The following is a 15,132-nucleotide window of genomic DNA, read 5'->3' on the forward strand; positions in this document are numbered from 1 at the left end:
CATATATATTCAAAATTAAATTGAAAATCCAACTAAAACAAAATAATCAAATATTAAATAAAAAAAACACATTCTCAAAACATACTTTGTACAATTTATCCAGTAGTGTCCGAGATCTAAATTTTGACCCATTTGATCTATATGATAAACAAATCCAGTAAATTACTATCTTAATTTCCACTGAATTAAATCATAGCAAATATAATTGAAAAAGGAAAACAGAAATGAAAATAATACTGCATCTTCACTCAATTTTCCATGATTTGACAGATCCTAAATTCATAAGAGATCAGTAGGCAGGCCCTGTTTCTCTATCTCCAACTTTTTTCTTGATTAAAAAGAAGAAAAAAAACACATGTATATTAAATGGCATGCACAAAAATTAGGAGAAAAAAAGAAGAGAGAGAGAGGGAAAAAAAGAAGAAAGAAATGGTTCCTAGCTATATATATAGATATATTAATAGCCATGGATGATTTCGGAGCACTTATTCTTGATCCAGCGAAACCCATTTCTGATTGAGGTCTTCATCCTACCTTCAACCGTGTACACTTTATACCTCGCTATTCTCTTCTTCCTCTTCATCTCCGGGTCACTAAATCCCCACGGTTTCGCCGCCGCCGTGCTCTGCCGTGTGGATTCGGGACGAACCGGTGGAGAATCGGGGGTCCGGGGGGGATGACTGGTGGTGTACATCTGGTTGCCACCGTGATACTGCCCTTTTCCGCTCACTATAATTTCCAACCTCCTTTCTCCGCCACCAGACCGAAAACTCGGCCTGCCGCTCTCTTCCATGTTATTACAACAATGCCACCGAGAGCTAGAGAGAGAAAAAAGAGAGATAGAGAGAGAAAAGAGGACGCAGAACTACGTGCTATTATTACTATTCTTTACAATTCCAGGAGCCGGAGACTTATTAGGGTTATGTGTCCAACCACAAATAAATAAATAATATTCCTTTTTTTAAGTTACTTTTTTATTTATTTATAATTTTGGGGTAAGATGATTCAATGTGTTAAAGATCTAACTGATTGCGTGTTACTTTATCTACAATGTTGGATAAACCTTTCTAATCTGGACTTCATCAAAGACATAATCCATAAAAATTCGCCAATTTCAATCTAATTGAGACTTTTTCTTTTCATGTAACAAAATTAAAAAAAATAAAAAGTATTGTATTTTTCAATTAATTCAAAATTACCAATCCAATTTATGAAATATCGCATCGAGAAAGTATATTGGGGGGGTCCCAACATGCACAGCTGTAATTCTGGCTTTTCTTTATTTAAAAACAAACTGGGTCTGTAGATTCTACTGTGATGGTTTGTGCACTCGATGGCACCTTTGTTTTCTCACCTTTTCTTGGTCTCCCCATTTATTTTATTACTATATTTTGTCATAAAAGTTTTTATTCATCATGTCGTGCCAGCCTCGATCATATCGATCATTACTCAATTCATTAACTTATTATTTTATTTTAATTACCTTTTTTTACTTTGACACTTTTAACCTTTGTCACTTGATAGAGGGCTTTACATCCTAACATCCTACCATAGTACCATACATGTATATATAATATTATTCATATTTACATGGATTATTTGCAAATAAATACAGCTGGTAATATGGGTTTCATCACGACATATATATACATATATATACATATGGGGACAAGTAGACAACCTTAAAGTTTTAAATATATGCGTTTCATGTGTAAAAAACCTGCAACAGCACCCCAGAATACGATCTCCAGCACAACGAAGGCTAACGTACCCCACTTCTCCGAATGGAACATCGATTGCAATAGCCTCTCCGATAAGTCAACCTACAAGCAATGGCATATTTTTATTTCACAGTACGCACATCAAATTTTACGAGAGAAAACGTTAAAAATCAATAGATCGTTGGATTAAATTAACGAGGACCGAATTTCATATGTATATGCATATTTATGAGAAAAAAATGCAAATTAATCTCTTAAATGATCACGGTTCAATAGTAATAGAGCACGAGAAAAAACAAAAACATGATAGAGTTTTTTTAAGAAAATCACCAGGTTGTTTTCCTGTGAACGCCAGTAGAAACCTTGCACAATAGCTGGAAATATATCACAAGCAGCTAGAGCATAGACAATAAGTGCATTCATTCCCATCCACTGAAATATTACACTTGGCTTTCTAATGCATTTGACATCAACCTGTATTTTTGTATATTTTAAATGTAAAATGGAATATTAACAATTAGTAAAACGGACTAATAATCGCAGAATAAACTCACAATAAAATAGATAATGGTCATAAGTACACCAGAGGCTCCTGCTGTGATGAACATGTAACTTAATGTGTACAGCGGTTTAGAATAAGGAACGCCTGAAAATAATAAAAGATACATAGCAATTAGAATTATAAACCCTGTTAGTGGAAGTTAAAATAATAAATAAATAAATAAAAGAAAGAAAACCAAAGAGAGTGTCTGAAAAATATGAAGTACCTAGAATATTTAGAAGATAACCCAAGATCAGAAGTGGGAGGGATGACACGAGCCAAAAAAATATCCTCTGCATGTGACCCTACAGTAAAATATTGGAGTGTAAGATGATGACGAATCTTAACATACGAGGAGGCAATTCAAGGGACTGTGCAAGAAAATTAAAATGAATATTACCTTGCAATGCACAAGAATGTGTCCATAATGCAGCCCGACAAAACATGTAATGGCAGCCATCAAAGAGCTGTAAACTCATGGTCCATTAATACAATTGGGTTCCATTAGATTATTTAATCTTATTTTGGCTAATCCTATCTTGCTTTGCCAAACGAGGCCTTAAAAGATGAACAAAGAAAAGAAGTTTATCCCTAACCTTAAAATGCCCTCTGGATCAAATGGAGCCAAGCACCATGCTGGTGAATTTGGTGGTAAAGGACCATAATCTGGAGAGTTGACACTGCATTCCTGTATAGAACAGGGTATATGTGGACAAAAATCAAATGGAGTGTGAACACAATATAAGAAAACAAGATCGAAAAAAAGAATACAATATAAGCAAACCTTCGTTCTTCTATATACAGGGCGTTGATAGAGATGCTTTTCCCCAAGAAGAATCCGATCGATCAAGCCAACTGCATTGCAAGGAGGTTCGAGGCTGCCCCTCAATCCACAGTGAACCTATAAACAGAATTATGCTATTAAAAGTAAATCACGTCTTTGATGTGTTAAAACTTAAAACAGATCAAACGAAATTATTGCCAAATAAATTGTCCTAGAAGGATCTATACTTTGACTTTGACTCACAGTTTGACTATTAGCTCCAAGTGACGTTGGTAGGATCGTACTGAGACTTGAGATTTCAAAGGCCCAGTTTGGAACATGCAGTCCAGACAGCAAAACCATGTACAATACACCGACTAAAATTCCAGCCCCACTGCGCACAACAGATTAGCAGATAAGCCCAAATATGAATGCAGGAATTTACAAAGAACTAAATTGGACCTACTATCATTCAAATTTCAAGCACTTTCTATGGAGTAAAAAGATGCCAGCGGGGGTTTCTACTCACATCTGGAAGGAGTATCTCTTAACAAATGCTACTGCTGAATTAACGGCAGTGTTATTAACAAGCCAAATCTCCAAAGCGGAAGCCAGCAGATATCCAATTGCAATTCTCTGCAAAACAAAAGGTTAAACGGGGTGTAAGTTCTAAGAATCGGTGAACTCTTTATCTGCAAAAGAAGAAATATATGAACAATAGAGCAAGAAAAGATCACATATTATGTTTCAATTAATTTCCAAGTAAATTGAAGAAAGTGGCATTTATTACAGAGTACTTTGCCCTGCATTGAGGCCCAATGAAAAATCATTTTGCGTTGCAGGGGCATGAACTTATCCCACACGATCATGAAAAAACAAACGAGGACCAAACCAACAATTCATCTCATCTATATTGACAAGTATATGTAATAAAGAGGAATATTAGAAAAAAAAAAAATTAGAAAATTAATACGTGGTTTATATCATTAAACTTAAATTGCACACTGCCACGACAAACCAGATAGCTAAAGGTGTGTCAAAATACCTGCAGCACACCCATCACACGTATTTTTTCCACATCAATCCCGTACGTCAAATTGTCACGTCCATGAAAATACCCACCTAAGCACACATGTATACGAAGTTACGAACATAAATATGCCCTACATATGGAGAAACTTAATGCATAACGAAGCAATCAAAGGTCCTCATTTCCTTTGGTTCATTATCCGGAATTTGATATCTGAACAAAAAACTCAATATTCGTCTACCTTGAAGAATCACTCCCAACAGAAAGAGCTTCGTGGATCTGAATAATACTTTCTTCGTGGCCGCTAATCTGTTTACTACTTTCTGCATCACAAAACCAAAGCCTCGTTCGTTACTACTACTTCAACTGGAGTAAATATGTAATGAAATGTATGACTGAATCCACTTCTTAAGTCGAATTTAGATTTGAGCTGATCGAACAAATCGGGTAAAACATACATTTAAAATCTGAAAGGAAATAACTATAAATCCAATCATAAACGCTTCAATTCCTAGCTATCAAACACAGCGTAAATGATTGAATATCAATTCATAGTTGTTTTTAGTGGTGCTTGATTACCTTGAACACGAGGCTGATTGAAACACCTACTCCAAAGAGGAAAAACGGCATAACAAAATCCGCGAGCGTGACTCCAAACCACGGCGCGTGGTTTATGGACGGAAATGCTTTTCCGGCATCATCAACAAGTATCATCAACTATCAAAAGATGCTGCTAAATTAGAAATTAGTAGTTCAAAATTCTACAAAATTACAACTAAAAATTTTCAAAACAGCATCTGAAATTCAAATTCTATGGAACGCGATTGTGAATCATTTCTGTAAAAGTAGTACCGAAACGGTGAGGCCTCGGAAAACGTCAAGCGATACAAGGCGTTCTTTAGCACCATTTGAATTCTTCGGTGGAGGCTCCTCCGATGACTGCGAAGAAGAATATTCCCTACCTCCTCCGGAATATTCCGGCTGATAGTCGTGAAGAAGTGGCGTGCGATCGCCGTCAGGGACCGTCATCACCGTTATTGAAGCCATCGTTATGCCGTACTTTCTCCAACATCAAAATTTAAATTATTACTTTATATTGCAATTTCATCGCATTGAGTTGACTCGACTCATGACTGGGACTATTATACCAATTTCATGTGAATTTTTATTTTTCACTTGCGTTAATTTTGTATTTCACTTTATAAAATATTTTAGTTATGAAATAAAACGCTACTTAATAAATTTTCATATTTTCTTAAATGGATAAACAATTAAAATTACTTAACTACTATACTATAATTCCTATTTTGTTATTTAATTTCTTGAATGAATAATCAATTTTTTTCCTGACAGTAGATTTGGCAATACTAAATTAAAAAGATTAAGTTAAACTCCAATTTCTGCAAGACAAAATCGAAATTTCAATTCAAGCATATATCTTATACTAGAATAAAAGTTTATTGATTCATTTTAAATAGCTTGAGATTGCCAGTAGCATCCACGAGTTCACTAATCTTCGCCGAAGCAATGGCTAGTGTATCGTCGCTCTTGCAAAACGCGAATCTTATAAATCGCTGAGATTCGAAATTTGCAGATGAATTGTCATGAAAAAACCCACAACCTGGTACCGCCACTACCCCTGCTTGCTTAATTAATTCCTCCACAAATTCTACCTGCAAAATGAAATATAAAGTTAGTTACATATTAACACAATATTCGAAAACATTGTTATATAATCATGAAATTGAAAAAAGCAACTCACATCAGAAAGAGGCCAGCTTTCAGGCAGCTCTGCGAATACGAAAAACGAACCCTGCGGCTTAAATTGCATCTTAAATCCAACCTTGACTAGCAAGTCGAAAATGCAATCTCTTTTCGATTCATAATCCTGAGAATATAAAGCATTTGTTATTTTCGGAATTATTCGATGATTTCAAAATCGAGCGTGAATAATAAATTAAATTACATCACAAGATCCATGCAAGTATTACTCTTCTCAATGAATCGAAGTAAGCAGGGGAACTTGTCAATGCAGACAAAGCTGCTTCTTGAAAAGGTGCTGGGGCAGAATCTGTAATCTTGATATGAATGTTTCTGATTGCAGAGGCGATGCAAGTGGGGGCAATTGCCCACCCAACTCTCCACCCTATAAAATGCATTACGAGTTAGTTAATACTTAATACTTTATTGATCCAAATCGTTACAGCTCGTTTTTGCATTAACACGTGAGTACGAAAAGAAGGTTTTGAGTGAACTTTAGGTCAGATATTTACCTGTAACACTGAAAGTTTTTGACAAGGAAGATGTAATGACTGTTCGCGATTGCATTTCAGGTAGTGAAGCAAGTGATACATGTCTTTCATTGTCAAACGTTATATGTTCGTATACCTGTCGAAATAATCAAAAGTGATAAAAATGAAATTATGTACGACGCAACGTTTCTACTACAGGGAAATATACCAAATAACAAGTCGGCTCATTAATCAAAATTTTGAACTCCTGGACCTTTTAAGAACTCTGCTAGCAGAATAGTGGGGGACATACCAAATCACGAAGTCGGTTCATTAATCTAAATTTCTAAACTATGAAATTCAACAAAGTTTTTCCAGAAAAAATATTGATCGTACATATAAGCCGAAGAATTTAGTACTGTATATCATACTTCATCTGTTACAGCAAGTAAATCCCTTCTCCGGCAAGCTCCAGCGATGATTTCAAGCTCATCCATGGTGAAGATTTTTCCAGTTGGATTGTGAGGACTGTGCCATTTTGAATTATTAGAGTTCTAAATCGATATACTTAGTTATATATCATTATTGTTACTTTGTGCCATCAAGATTTGCACACATCGACAAAATTAAACTTATGCATTAAACTAGAACTTCCATTAGTTACGAAATTTTTCGCCTGAAACGCACATAATCGGCTCGGGAAATTTTGAAAATTAGAAACCGCACCTGTTCAACACTAATGCTTTTGTCTTGTTAGTAAATGACTTCTCCAGTTTATCCGAATTCAGTGTCCAATGTGGTGGATCAAGTCCTACATATACCTGCCATTTTTTTCCAATACCAATGAGAAAATTCTCATATAATCCTCACATCAAATGAACTGATTTGTATTTTTTTTGGAAACATAACAAATTTAATCTAAGAAAAAAAAAAACAGCAACTATTAATTGCTGCAATTAGATCAACTTACAGGAACTCCTCCAGCAAGCCTGATACAAGTGTCGTATGTTTCGTATGATGGATCGAAAAGTATAACCTCATCCCCTTGATTAATTACTGAACGAAAACATAACAAAAAATGGATTAGAAATTATCAAATAAAATCGATGAAAACCTAAAATTGACAATTCCTGGAGAAAAACTGGACTATAAATTAACAAATAACAAGTTTACTTGCGAAAATCGTTGCAGCAAACGCCTCGGACTGGCCGCAGCAAATGACGATATCTGTAAGCGGATCAACTGCAATTCCATGCATTTCCTTCATCTTACATGCCACGTGTTCGCAAATTCCTTGCACGTGTCTACAATTTTTTTGAACAAATTAAAAAAAAAAAAAAAAAACTCAGCACTGTTAATATGCAGAATATTTTGAACAATAACATGATTAATTTACAAGTTTTTTTCTTAATTGCAGCAAACCTGTACTGATTGAAGTCGGAATTGATGGCGGAGACGGCGGCATTTTTTATATGGGCGGGCGCCGGAAAATCGGGAAAGCCCTCGGCGAGGTTGACGGCGTTACATCTTTGAGCGAGGTAGGATAATTGTTGGATGGGGGAAGGTGTTAGTGTCTTGGCTACAGACGATAGTTTTTCCTCCATTTTTGACGTTATTTTTTCTGCTGCTGCCTTATCTTCTTTCTGATGGAGATTTTTGGGCCTGAGATGCGGCTCAGGATAATACGATGAGCCCAGTTACATCGAATGGATTACTTGTGGGCTGGGCTCCATTGATTTGTTATATGTCCGAATTATTTTTATAGAGCATATATATTAGATATTTTACATACTTTTATATTTTTAAAAAAATAATGTTTGTGTGATTCTGTATAATATCAATAATAGAAATTACAAATATATTTCACCAAATATAGTATCTCAAAAACCTTATCCCGTGGTTATCCGATAAATTTTATTTTTATCATAAAATATTTTTACTACTGGAAAATAATGTTTAAGGCCATCTTTAAGGAATCGTTAACCATCATCGATTATCATAATCCAAAGGTATGATAATTAGTAACTTTTGAACACTCTTAAACTTTATAATTTGTATTATTAGAGCAACTCCAATGGAGGAACTAAATGGGGTATCAAACTAAAAAACTACCACTTTGATGTTCCAAAATTAAAAAATTCTCCTCCAATGGAGGCATTAAAGTGAGAACTATTTTGATATTCAACCACCCCGAGGTGCAAAAATACTCCCTGGAAAATGAGGTATTAAAAATGTAACCACTCCATTAACCTATCACTATTTGACACGTGGCATTTAATAATACAATTACTCATATATTTAAAATTTGATACTCTACTTGATATTTGTGGTTGGAGTGAATTTTTTTTCTAGAAGTATCAAAGTATTATATCAAGTATCAAATGAATGTTTAATGCTCCATTGGAGTTGCTCTTAGTAAATTATCAATCACGTGCTAATATATCCACACACCACAAATAGAAGCCGGAGTTTATATAAAAGGTTGATTATTAATATAAGGAGGTTCGGTGACAGTGTCTCCGAATTATTTATTTTTAAAATTTTCCAAAAGACCATATTTGTCGTATACTCATGTCCAGTGGGAAAAATTATAATGAGTATTTGAATTTCAATACAAAATTTTCCATTTTTGAGAAATTTGCAAATTCATCCTTTTATATTCGGTTTTTAATTTATGAAAATTCTGTTTTTTCCACCCCAAAATTACACTTACAATATTAATTTTATCATCTATTTTAGGTGGAGAAAAATAGAATTTTCATTTATGTCAATCCAAGTCAAAAAAAATAGATTTCATCAAAAGTTTCTTCCATTCAATTTACGATTTTCATTTTATTTGAAACAAAATTGAAATATTAAATTTTTTTCTTCAATTTATATGTTTAAAAAAATTAAAAAATATTAATTACGATACGATATGTTCGATTTCTATAATTGATAAGTTCCCTTTTCCACTCTAGGAAAGTATTGAAATCTAAAATGATTGGGCCATACGATCCAGCCCATAAACCTTCTAAAATTATCAGCTGATAGAGAGGCCCACATTGAAAGCAAACTTGAGCCGTCAACAAAGTCGGTGACACCAATTATTCTCCTACTGCAACGGCCACTATCTGAACTTAACCCTAATCCTGCGAAGCAGGCGATCCGCGCTCCCCGAAAATAACATTTTATTCCCATTCGAAATTCAAAATTCAATGGCACAACGGTAAATTAACAGAGAACCGAGCCCATTTACGAATCACAGCGGTGGTTGGAACCGCTATAATGATCATCGGCTCAGTCTTCTATTATTTCAATTTTCTCTCTCACTAGAATTATTAATCCCCAAAAGAAAAATAAAAAGGGAAAAATAAATTAAAAAAAATTCTCTCTCCAGCGAAAAAAAAAATCTCCGAATTCTGAAGGTTTCGTCCGTATCCCAAAATATTCTTCCATACTCCATTATCATCTGACAGAGAGGAAACAGGCGATTATTACGTATTATCGAGTTTTTATTTTTTAGTTTCAGTTGTTCTTCATCTCGTTGTTCATTTTTGGTTTCCGATCAACGGAATTTGGGCGACGATGTCTTTGAGGCCGAGTGCGAGGACGGAGGTCCGCCGGAGCCGGTACAAAGTGGCGGTTGATGCGGAGGAGGGGAGGCGTCGCAGGGAGGATAATATGGTTGAGATCCGGAAGAATAAAAGGGAGGAGAATTTGCTGAAGAAGCGCCGTGAGGGGCTTCAATCCCAGCAATTTCAGCCTGCTGTTAACGTTACACAGGTTGATAAGAAGGTAACAACTATTAGAAGATTGTTCTCTTCTGTTGTTTTTGAGCTATTATTTCCGGATTTTTTTGGGTTAATTTTCATCAGATTGTTCTTTTGTTCGCTTTTATGTGTTTTGTTCAATTAAGCCATAGGGTTTTGGATCTGATCGGATTTCATTGAATGCTTTATTGTTTGATTGTTAATTTACTGTGCGATCAGCACTCAATTATCAATTTGTGATATTATTGGGATTAAATATTAAGTCTGATTTATGATTGTGACGAAATCCCCATCTTGCTATCACGAATTGTATCTCTCTCCTGCTATAAACTTCGCCTGAAAGAAGAATCTATAGCCTTACCCTAGTTGCATGCAGATTGTATTTAGCTTGTGTTTCTAATGTTGGTTGCATATTGTTTATTTTATCAGTTAGAAAGTCTCCCAGCGATGATTGCTGGGGTTTGGTCGGCTGACGCTGCCCTACAACTTGAGGCCACAACTCAGTTCCGTAAACTTCTTTCAATAGGTAGGTGAATAATTAATATTTGGTTTTCCGATTTACCTGATTGGATTTCGTTATCGTTACTCTTGTTTCTTTTTAAGTCGTTCAGTTTCTTATGGTTATCATGTCCAACAGAGCGAAATCCGCCAATCGAGGAAGTGATACAGTCTGGAGTTATTCCTCGCTTTGTTGAATTTCTTGCAAGAGATGATTATCCACAGCTTCAGGTAAAAATTAACTGCTAATTATTGGTTTTGTTTTGTTATAATATGATTGCTTGCTGTAATTTCTGGCCATGTAATGATTCTCCATATTCTAGTTTGAGGCAGCTTGGGCTCTTACAAACATTGCTTCCGGAACATCTGACAACACCAAGGTTGTGATAGATCATGGTGCTGTTCCAATTTTCGCAAGACTTCTTAGTTCTCCAAGTGATGATGTTCGTGAGCAGGTGTGTTTTGCAAAATAACTATGTCATGCACTGTTTTGTTATAATGCCTACTCTGTTTCTAATACGAAGAACCTCCAACTTTGCAATTGTTTATTTGGATTATTCTGATTTATTTAGAATGTTGTTACGTGAGCAGGTGTGTTTTGCAAAATAAATATGCCATGCAATATTTTGCTATAATGTCGGCTCAGATTCTAACACCGACAAATACCAACTTTTTGTTTTGTTATTTGGATTCTTCTTATTTTTTTTGGAATGTTGCGTAGGCAGTTTGGGCCTTGGGAAACGTTGCCGGTGACTCACCGAAATGTCGTGATCTTGTCCTTGGTTACGGAGCTTTAATGCCATTACTAGCACAATTTAATGATCAAGCAAAACTATCCATGTTACGCAATGCAACGTGGACTCTATCTAATTTCTGTCGGGGAAAGCCTCAACCCCAATTTGAGCTGGTTTGTCCTTCAATTATTTTACCGTTTGTTGAGATCATTTCATCACGACAATTCCATCAATAACGAGAACCTATAATGTGAAAAATCTTGTGCAGGTCAAACCAGCCCTTCCTGCTCTTGCTCATCTTATACATACAAATGACGAAGAAGTCCTAACAGATGCTTGCTGGGCACTTTCATACCTATCTGATGGTATTAATGATAAAATCCAAACTGTGATTGAGGCTGGTGTGTGTCCTCGTCTGGTTGAGCTTTTACTGTAAGTGACAGTATGCGATAGTGTTCCTAATTTTCATCTTTATTAATTGTTGAATATTTTGAATCCCCATTAGGGTTTGTAAATGTTAATGGTGATTTCTCATTCTGTATTTTGTTTTTGTTTTTTTAATTTGACAGACATCCCTCTCCATCTGTTTTGATTCCTGCCCTCCGTACTGTTGGTAATATTGTGACTGGTGATGATACTCAGACTCAGGTATTTGTTTGAATCTCGTACTTTCATAACTGTATTTACTATGCATCGCATACATTTCACTTTATTTTTTGGAAGAGGATATCATGTGATTAATATTAGGTTTACAATGATATTCGAATATCAAATTAATTAATATTTCGTGGCTATTTACTATGGATCTTAATTTATTTTATTTCTTAATCCCTACTCCCTAGTGTTATTTTGGAAAGTTAAAACTACTTAACTAGCATATCATTAGAAGTGTATTACCACCGCTATCCAGTATATGGATATTAATTTCATTCTCTTTCTTATGTTTCCGTTAACTGCAGAAATTCTTCTAACTTTACACTCGTGTTCAGGTTATCATTGAGCACAGGGCTCTTCCTTGCCTGCATAACTTGTTGACACAAAATTATAAGAAAAGCATAAAAAAGGAAGCTTGTTGGACTATTTCAAACATCACGGCAGGAAATAGAGATCAGATCCAGGTGGGCAAAATACAAATGAATCATTTTATTTAAAAATCCACACAAATTGATTGATGAATTATATAAGGGATGAAGAAAGCAACATTACTTCCTTTCATTTTGTGGAAGGGGATATCAAGAAGTATCTAGTTTATCGTGTTGTATTTGAAAGCTAATTTTCTAAGCTGCCATCTTGTTACGTGAATGTTAATAGATATAAAATTGACGAGGCTTGTCGATTGAGTGTGCAGGCTGTTATTGAGGCTGGTATAATTGCCCCCCTTGTGGCTCTGCTTCAAACTGCTGAATTTGAGATTAAGAAAGAGGCTGCATGGGCACTTTCAAATGCCACTTCTGGTGGAACTAATGACCAAATCAAGTACAATATATCTTCCTCATCCCACCAATTTCCTTATCATTTTAGCGCATAATGTAGTTTTCGTAAATCAATCCGAGTTATTTTGTTGCAGGTTTTTGGTTCGTGAGGGATGTATAAAGCCACTGTGTGATCTTCTGGTTTGTCCTGATCCGAGAATTGTCACAGTCAGCTTGGAAGGTCTTGAGAACATTCTCAAGGTGGGAGAAGCTGACAAGAGCCAAGGTAACACTGGCGATGTCAATGTCTTTGCCCAGATGATTGACGATGCTGAAGGTCTTGAGAAGATTGAAAATCTTCAGAGTCACGACAACAACGAAATCTACGAGAAGGCAGTTAAGATTCTCGAAACTTACTGGTTGGAAGAGGATGATGGTGAGCTGGCATCAGGCGATGCTTCACAATCTGGTTTCAATTTCGGAGGTAGTGACCTTCCAGTTCCACCTGGCGGGTTCAAATTCGGGTGAAGGTAAAGCATATTTCGTCAATTCATCATCACACAAGCTTGTTCTATTGTTTTAAATCAATATTTCTTTCATGTGAACATTAACGCCCAGCATTGTTGAAAATTACAGGAAGTTGTTATATTGTGTGAACGAATTTACTATGGATCTGGCTGTGGGTTGAGTTGTTGTCGGTCTCTAAGGTTTTGCCATGGAAGGTTCAAATGTGAGTCGGGTGTATGAAGAGATAAGTCCATCTTTTGTTTGGTCCCTCTGAGGTGGGTGGAGGAATTAATCGAGTCGTGTCGTGTCGTGTTGTGTTATCAGCCAGTTATTGCAAATTTTTTGGGATGCAAATCAAACAACTTGAAAACTAGAGTCTTCTTCTTTTATTCATCTTATTTTGGGGTCTGTCCTATTAGTTATTTTGAATCATAAAGTCTTTTTATGTAAATTATTACATGGAATGCATTTTGCATGTATGCTGCTGCTGGGTAAATAAAGTTAAAACGAGTCATATATTATTATTACATGTATCTCTTCAAGATTTTTGTTCAAGTCATATATTAAAAGGAGTCATACATTATTGATTTTTCCTTTTTTAATCTATTTAATTAAGTGTTTAATAAATGTTCTGTGGGTGTAAGGTTACTAGGTTAGCATCTTATTGCTGCCTTTTTGTGTATTGTATATTTGCAATTTGGCGGGCTGTTGTCAGATTGAACAAAACTGTGTTGAAAAAAGAGAGGGAGAGGGAGAGAGAGAGTACATCCTTCCTTCTGTGTAGTCTCGCTCAACTATGTAGAAGAAACAGATTTTATCGTTATATAAAATTTTGCCTGGGCCTATATCTCGATTTCAAGTAATATTGGGCTATGCACATGGTTTTGTTAAGCCCAAAAATATCCTTGGGCTTTTCTATATAGATTAATTAATGCCGAAGCTTCTGAAATTATTTCACACGAAGCGAAGCAGTACTTTATAAATATATTTTACCATAGTCCTGTCCTTTTCAGTAAAATCACTATGACCCACAAGAAAAAGTTAAATCAGTATAAAACCCTAAACAAAAGGGTCTCGCCCCTCTTTTATAGCGTACGGTTATCAAAACACACAACAACTTGAGAAAAAGCTAATTATATTCATTATTTAAAAAAAAAAAAAAACTAATCTTGTAATTATTTAATGTTTATTCTGTGTGCAACCGTCGAATATTACGAGGACAAAATTGGAAATAGAAAAATAATAGATCCTGTCCTGTCTTTTCATACCAACCCCGAATAAAATGAGCCGGATTCTCGTCCTTCTCCCCAACTTTTTCTCCATATTATCCTTTTTTTTTTATAATGTATAAATAAACACTTTTGAGTTTTGACTACTTTAATTAATAATATTTTACATAAGTATGTCATGAAAATGAAACCATAATATAACTGAACATCGCTTGATTTTGTACTACAGTACTAGTAAATCTGGATTATACTGTACGCGTAACAGTGCTTCTTGTATCAGAAGAACACCTCTTGTACCTTTTATCTTGTGGAATTTATTTCTGTGGCCCCTAATGGATTTACGAGTTTATGCAGAAATAAAATATGATAATAAAACGAATATAAATATAAAAAAAATATTTTTATTAGTCCTGAAGTACTAGGCGGAGGTGACTCTTTGACTGCTAGAACGAAGAAGGTCAACTCAAATTCTTAGGTATACTCTTATCTACTATCTACATGGTACTACTATATCAAATCAAACTTCAAAAAATTATTTTTTAATAATTTTGTAACTCATATTATTAGCCAACAAACACCACCAAGGATTTATTGTGAAATTCATAATTTTGAATGGTTTATTGTATTTTGAGTGTGAAAAATATATGTTTAGGGATGCAAAAGTAGTGTATTGACCTTTGTCACATAATCAAACCTCATTGACTTTTATGAAAA

General features: G+C 35.1%; 3 protein-coding genes across 3 annotated transcripts; 1 reads left to right on the top strand and 2 right to left on the bottom strand.

Annotated features, from left to right (window-relative positions):
• Positions 1 to 205: 205 nt before the first annotated feature.
• LOC105954867 (uncharacterized) lies at positions 206 to 5,164 on the bottom strand. Its single transcript, XM_012978552.2, has 13 exons — positions 4,908 to 5,164; positions 4,635 to 4,772; positions 4,297 to 4,378; positions 4,071 to 4,147; positions 3,555 to 3,661; positions 3,290 to 3,419; positions 3,047 to 3,163; positions 2,859 to 2,950; positions 2,663 to 2,729; positions 2,489 to 2,567; positions 2,276 to 2,367; positions 2,052 to 2,195; positions 206 to 1,823 (listed from the first exon to the last, which is right to left on the bottom strand). Exons 1-13 carry the CDS (start codon positions 5,100 to 5,102, stop codon positions 1,683 to 1,685), a joined length of 1,461 nt encoding a protein of 486 aa, XP_012834006.2. The 5' UTR covers positions 5,103 to 5,164; the 3' UTR covers positions 206 to 1,682.
• A 196-nt stretch (positions 5,165 to 5,360) lies between these two features.
• LOC105954858 (uncharacterized) lies at positions 5,361 to 8,119 on the bottom strand. Its single transcript, XM_012978544.2, has 9 exons — positions 7,709 to 8,119; positions 7,460 to 7,590; positions 7,257 to 7,342; positions 7,013 to 7,107; positions 6,718 to 6,814; positions 6,329 to 6,443; positions 6,047 to 6,201; positions 5,818 to 5,943; positions 5,361 to 5,728 (listed from the first exon to the last, which is right to left on the bottom strand). The coding sequence occupies exons 1-9, from the start codon at positions 7,888 to 7,890 to the stop codon at positions 5,513 to 5,515; spliced, it is 1,203 nt and encodes a 400-aa protein (XP_012833998.2). The 5' UTR covers positions 7,891 to 8,119; the 3' UTR covers positions 5,361 to 5,512.
• Positions 8,120 to 9,382: 1,263 nt separating this feature from the next.
• LOC105956962 (importin subunit alpha) lies at positions 9,383 to 13,772 on the top strand. Its single transcript, XM_088816146.1, has 11 exons — positions 9,383 to 10,063; positions 10,468 to 10,564; positions 10,676 to 10,767; positions 10,860 to 10,991; positions 11,258 to 11,443; positions 11,539 to 11,702; positions 11,840 to 11,918; positions 12,260 to 12,388; positions 12,619 to 12,746; positions 12,838 to 13,212; positions 13,319 to 13,772. The coding sequence occupies exons 1-10, from the start codon at positions 9,854 to 9,856 to the stop codon at positions 13,208 to 13,210; spliced, it is 1,590 nt and encodes a 529-aa protein (XP_088672272.1). The 5' UTR covers positions 9,383 to 9,853; the 3' UTR covers positions 13,211 to 13,212; positions 13,319 to 13,772.
• The last annotated feature ends 1,360 nt before the right edge of the window (positions 13,773 to 15,132 follow it).

Source organism: Erythranthe guttata, chromosome 4, assembly GCF_056151865.1.
Source record: "Erythranthe guttata isolate IM_541 chromosome 4, IM_541, whole genome shotgun sequence".
Taxonomy (NCBI): Eukaryota; Viridiplantae; Streptophyta; class Magnoliopsida; order Lamiales; family Phrymaceae; genus Erythranthe; species Erythranthe guttata.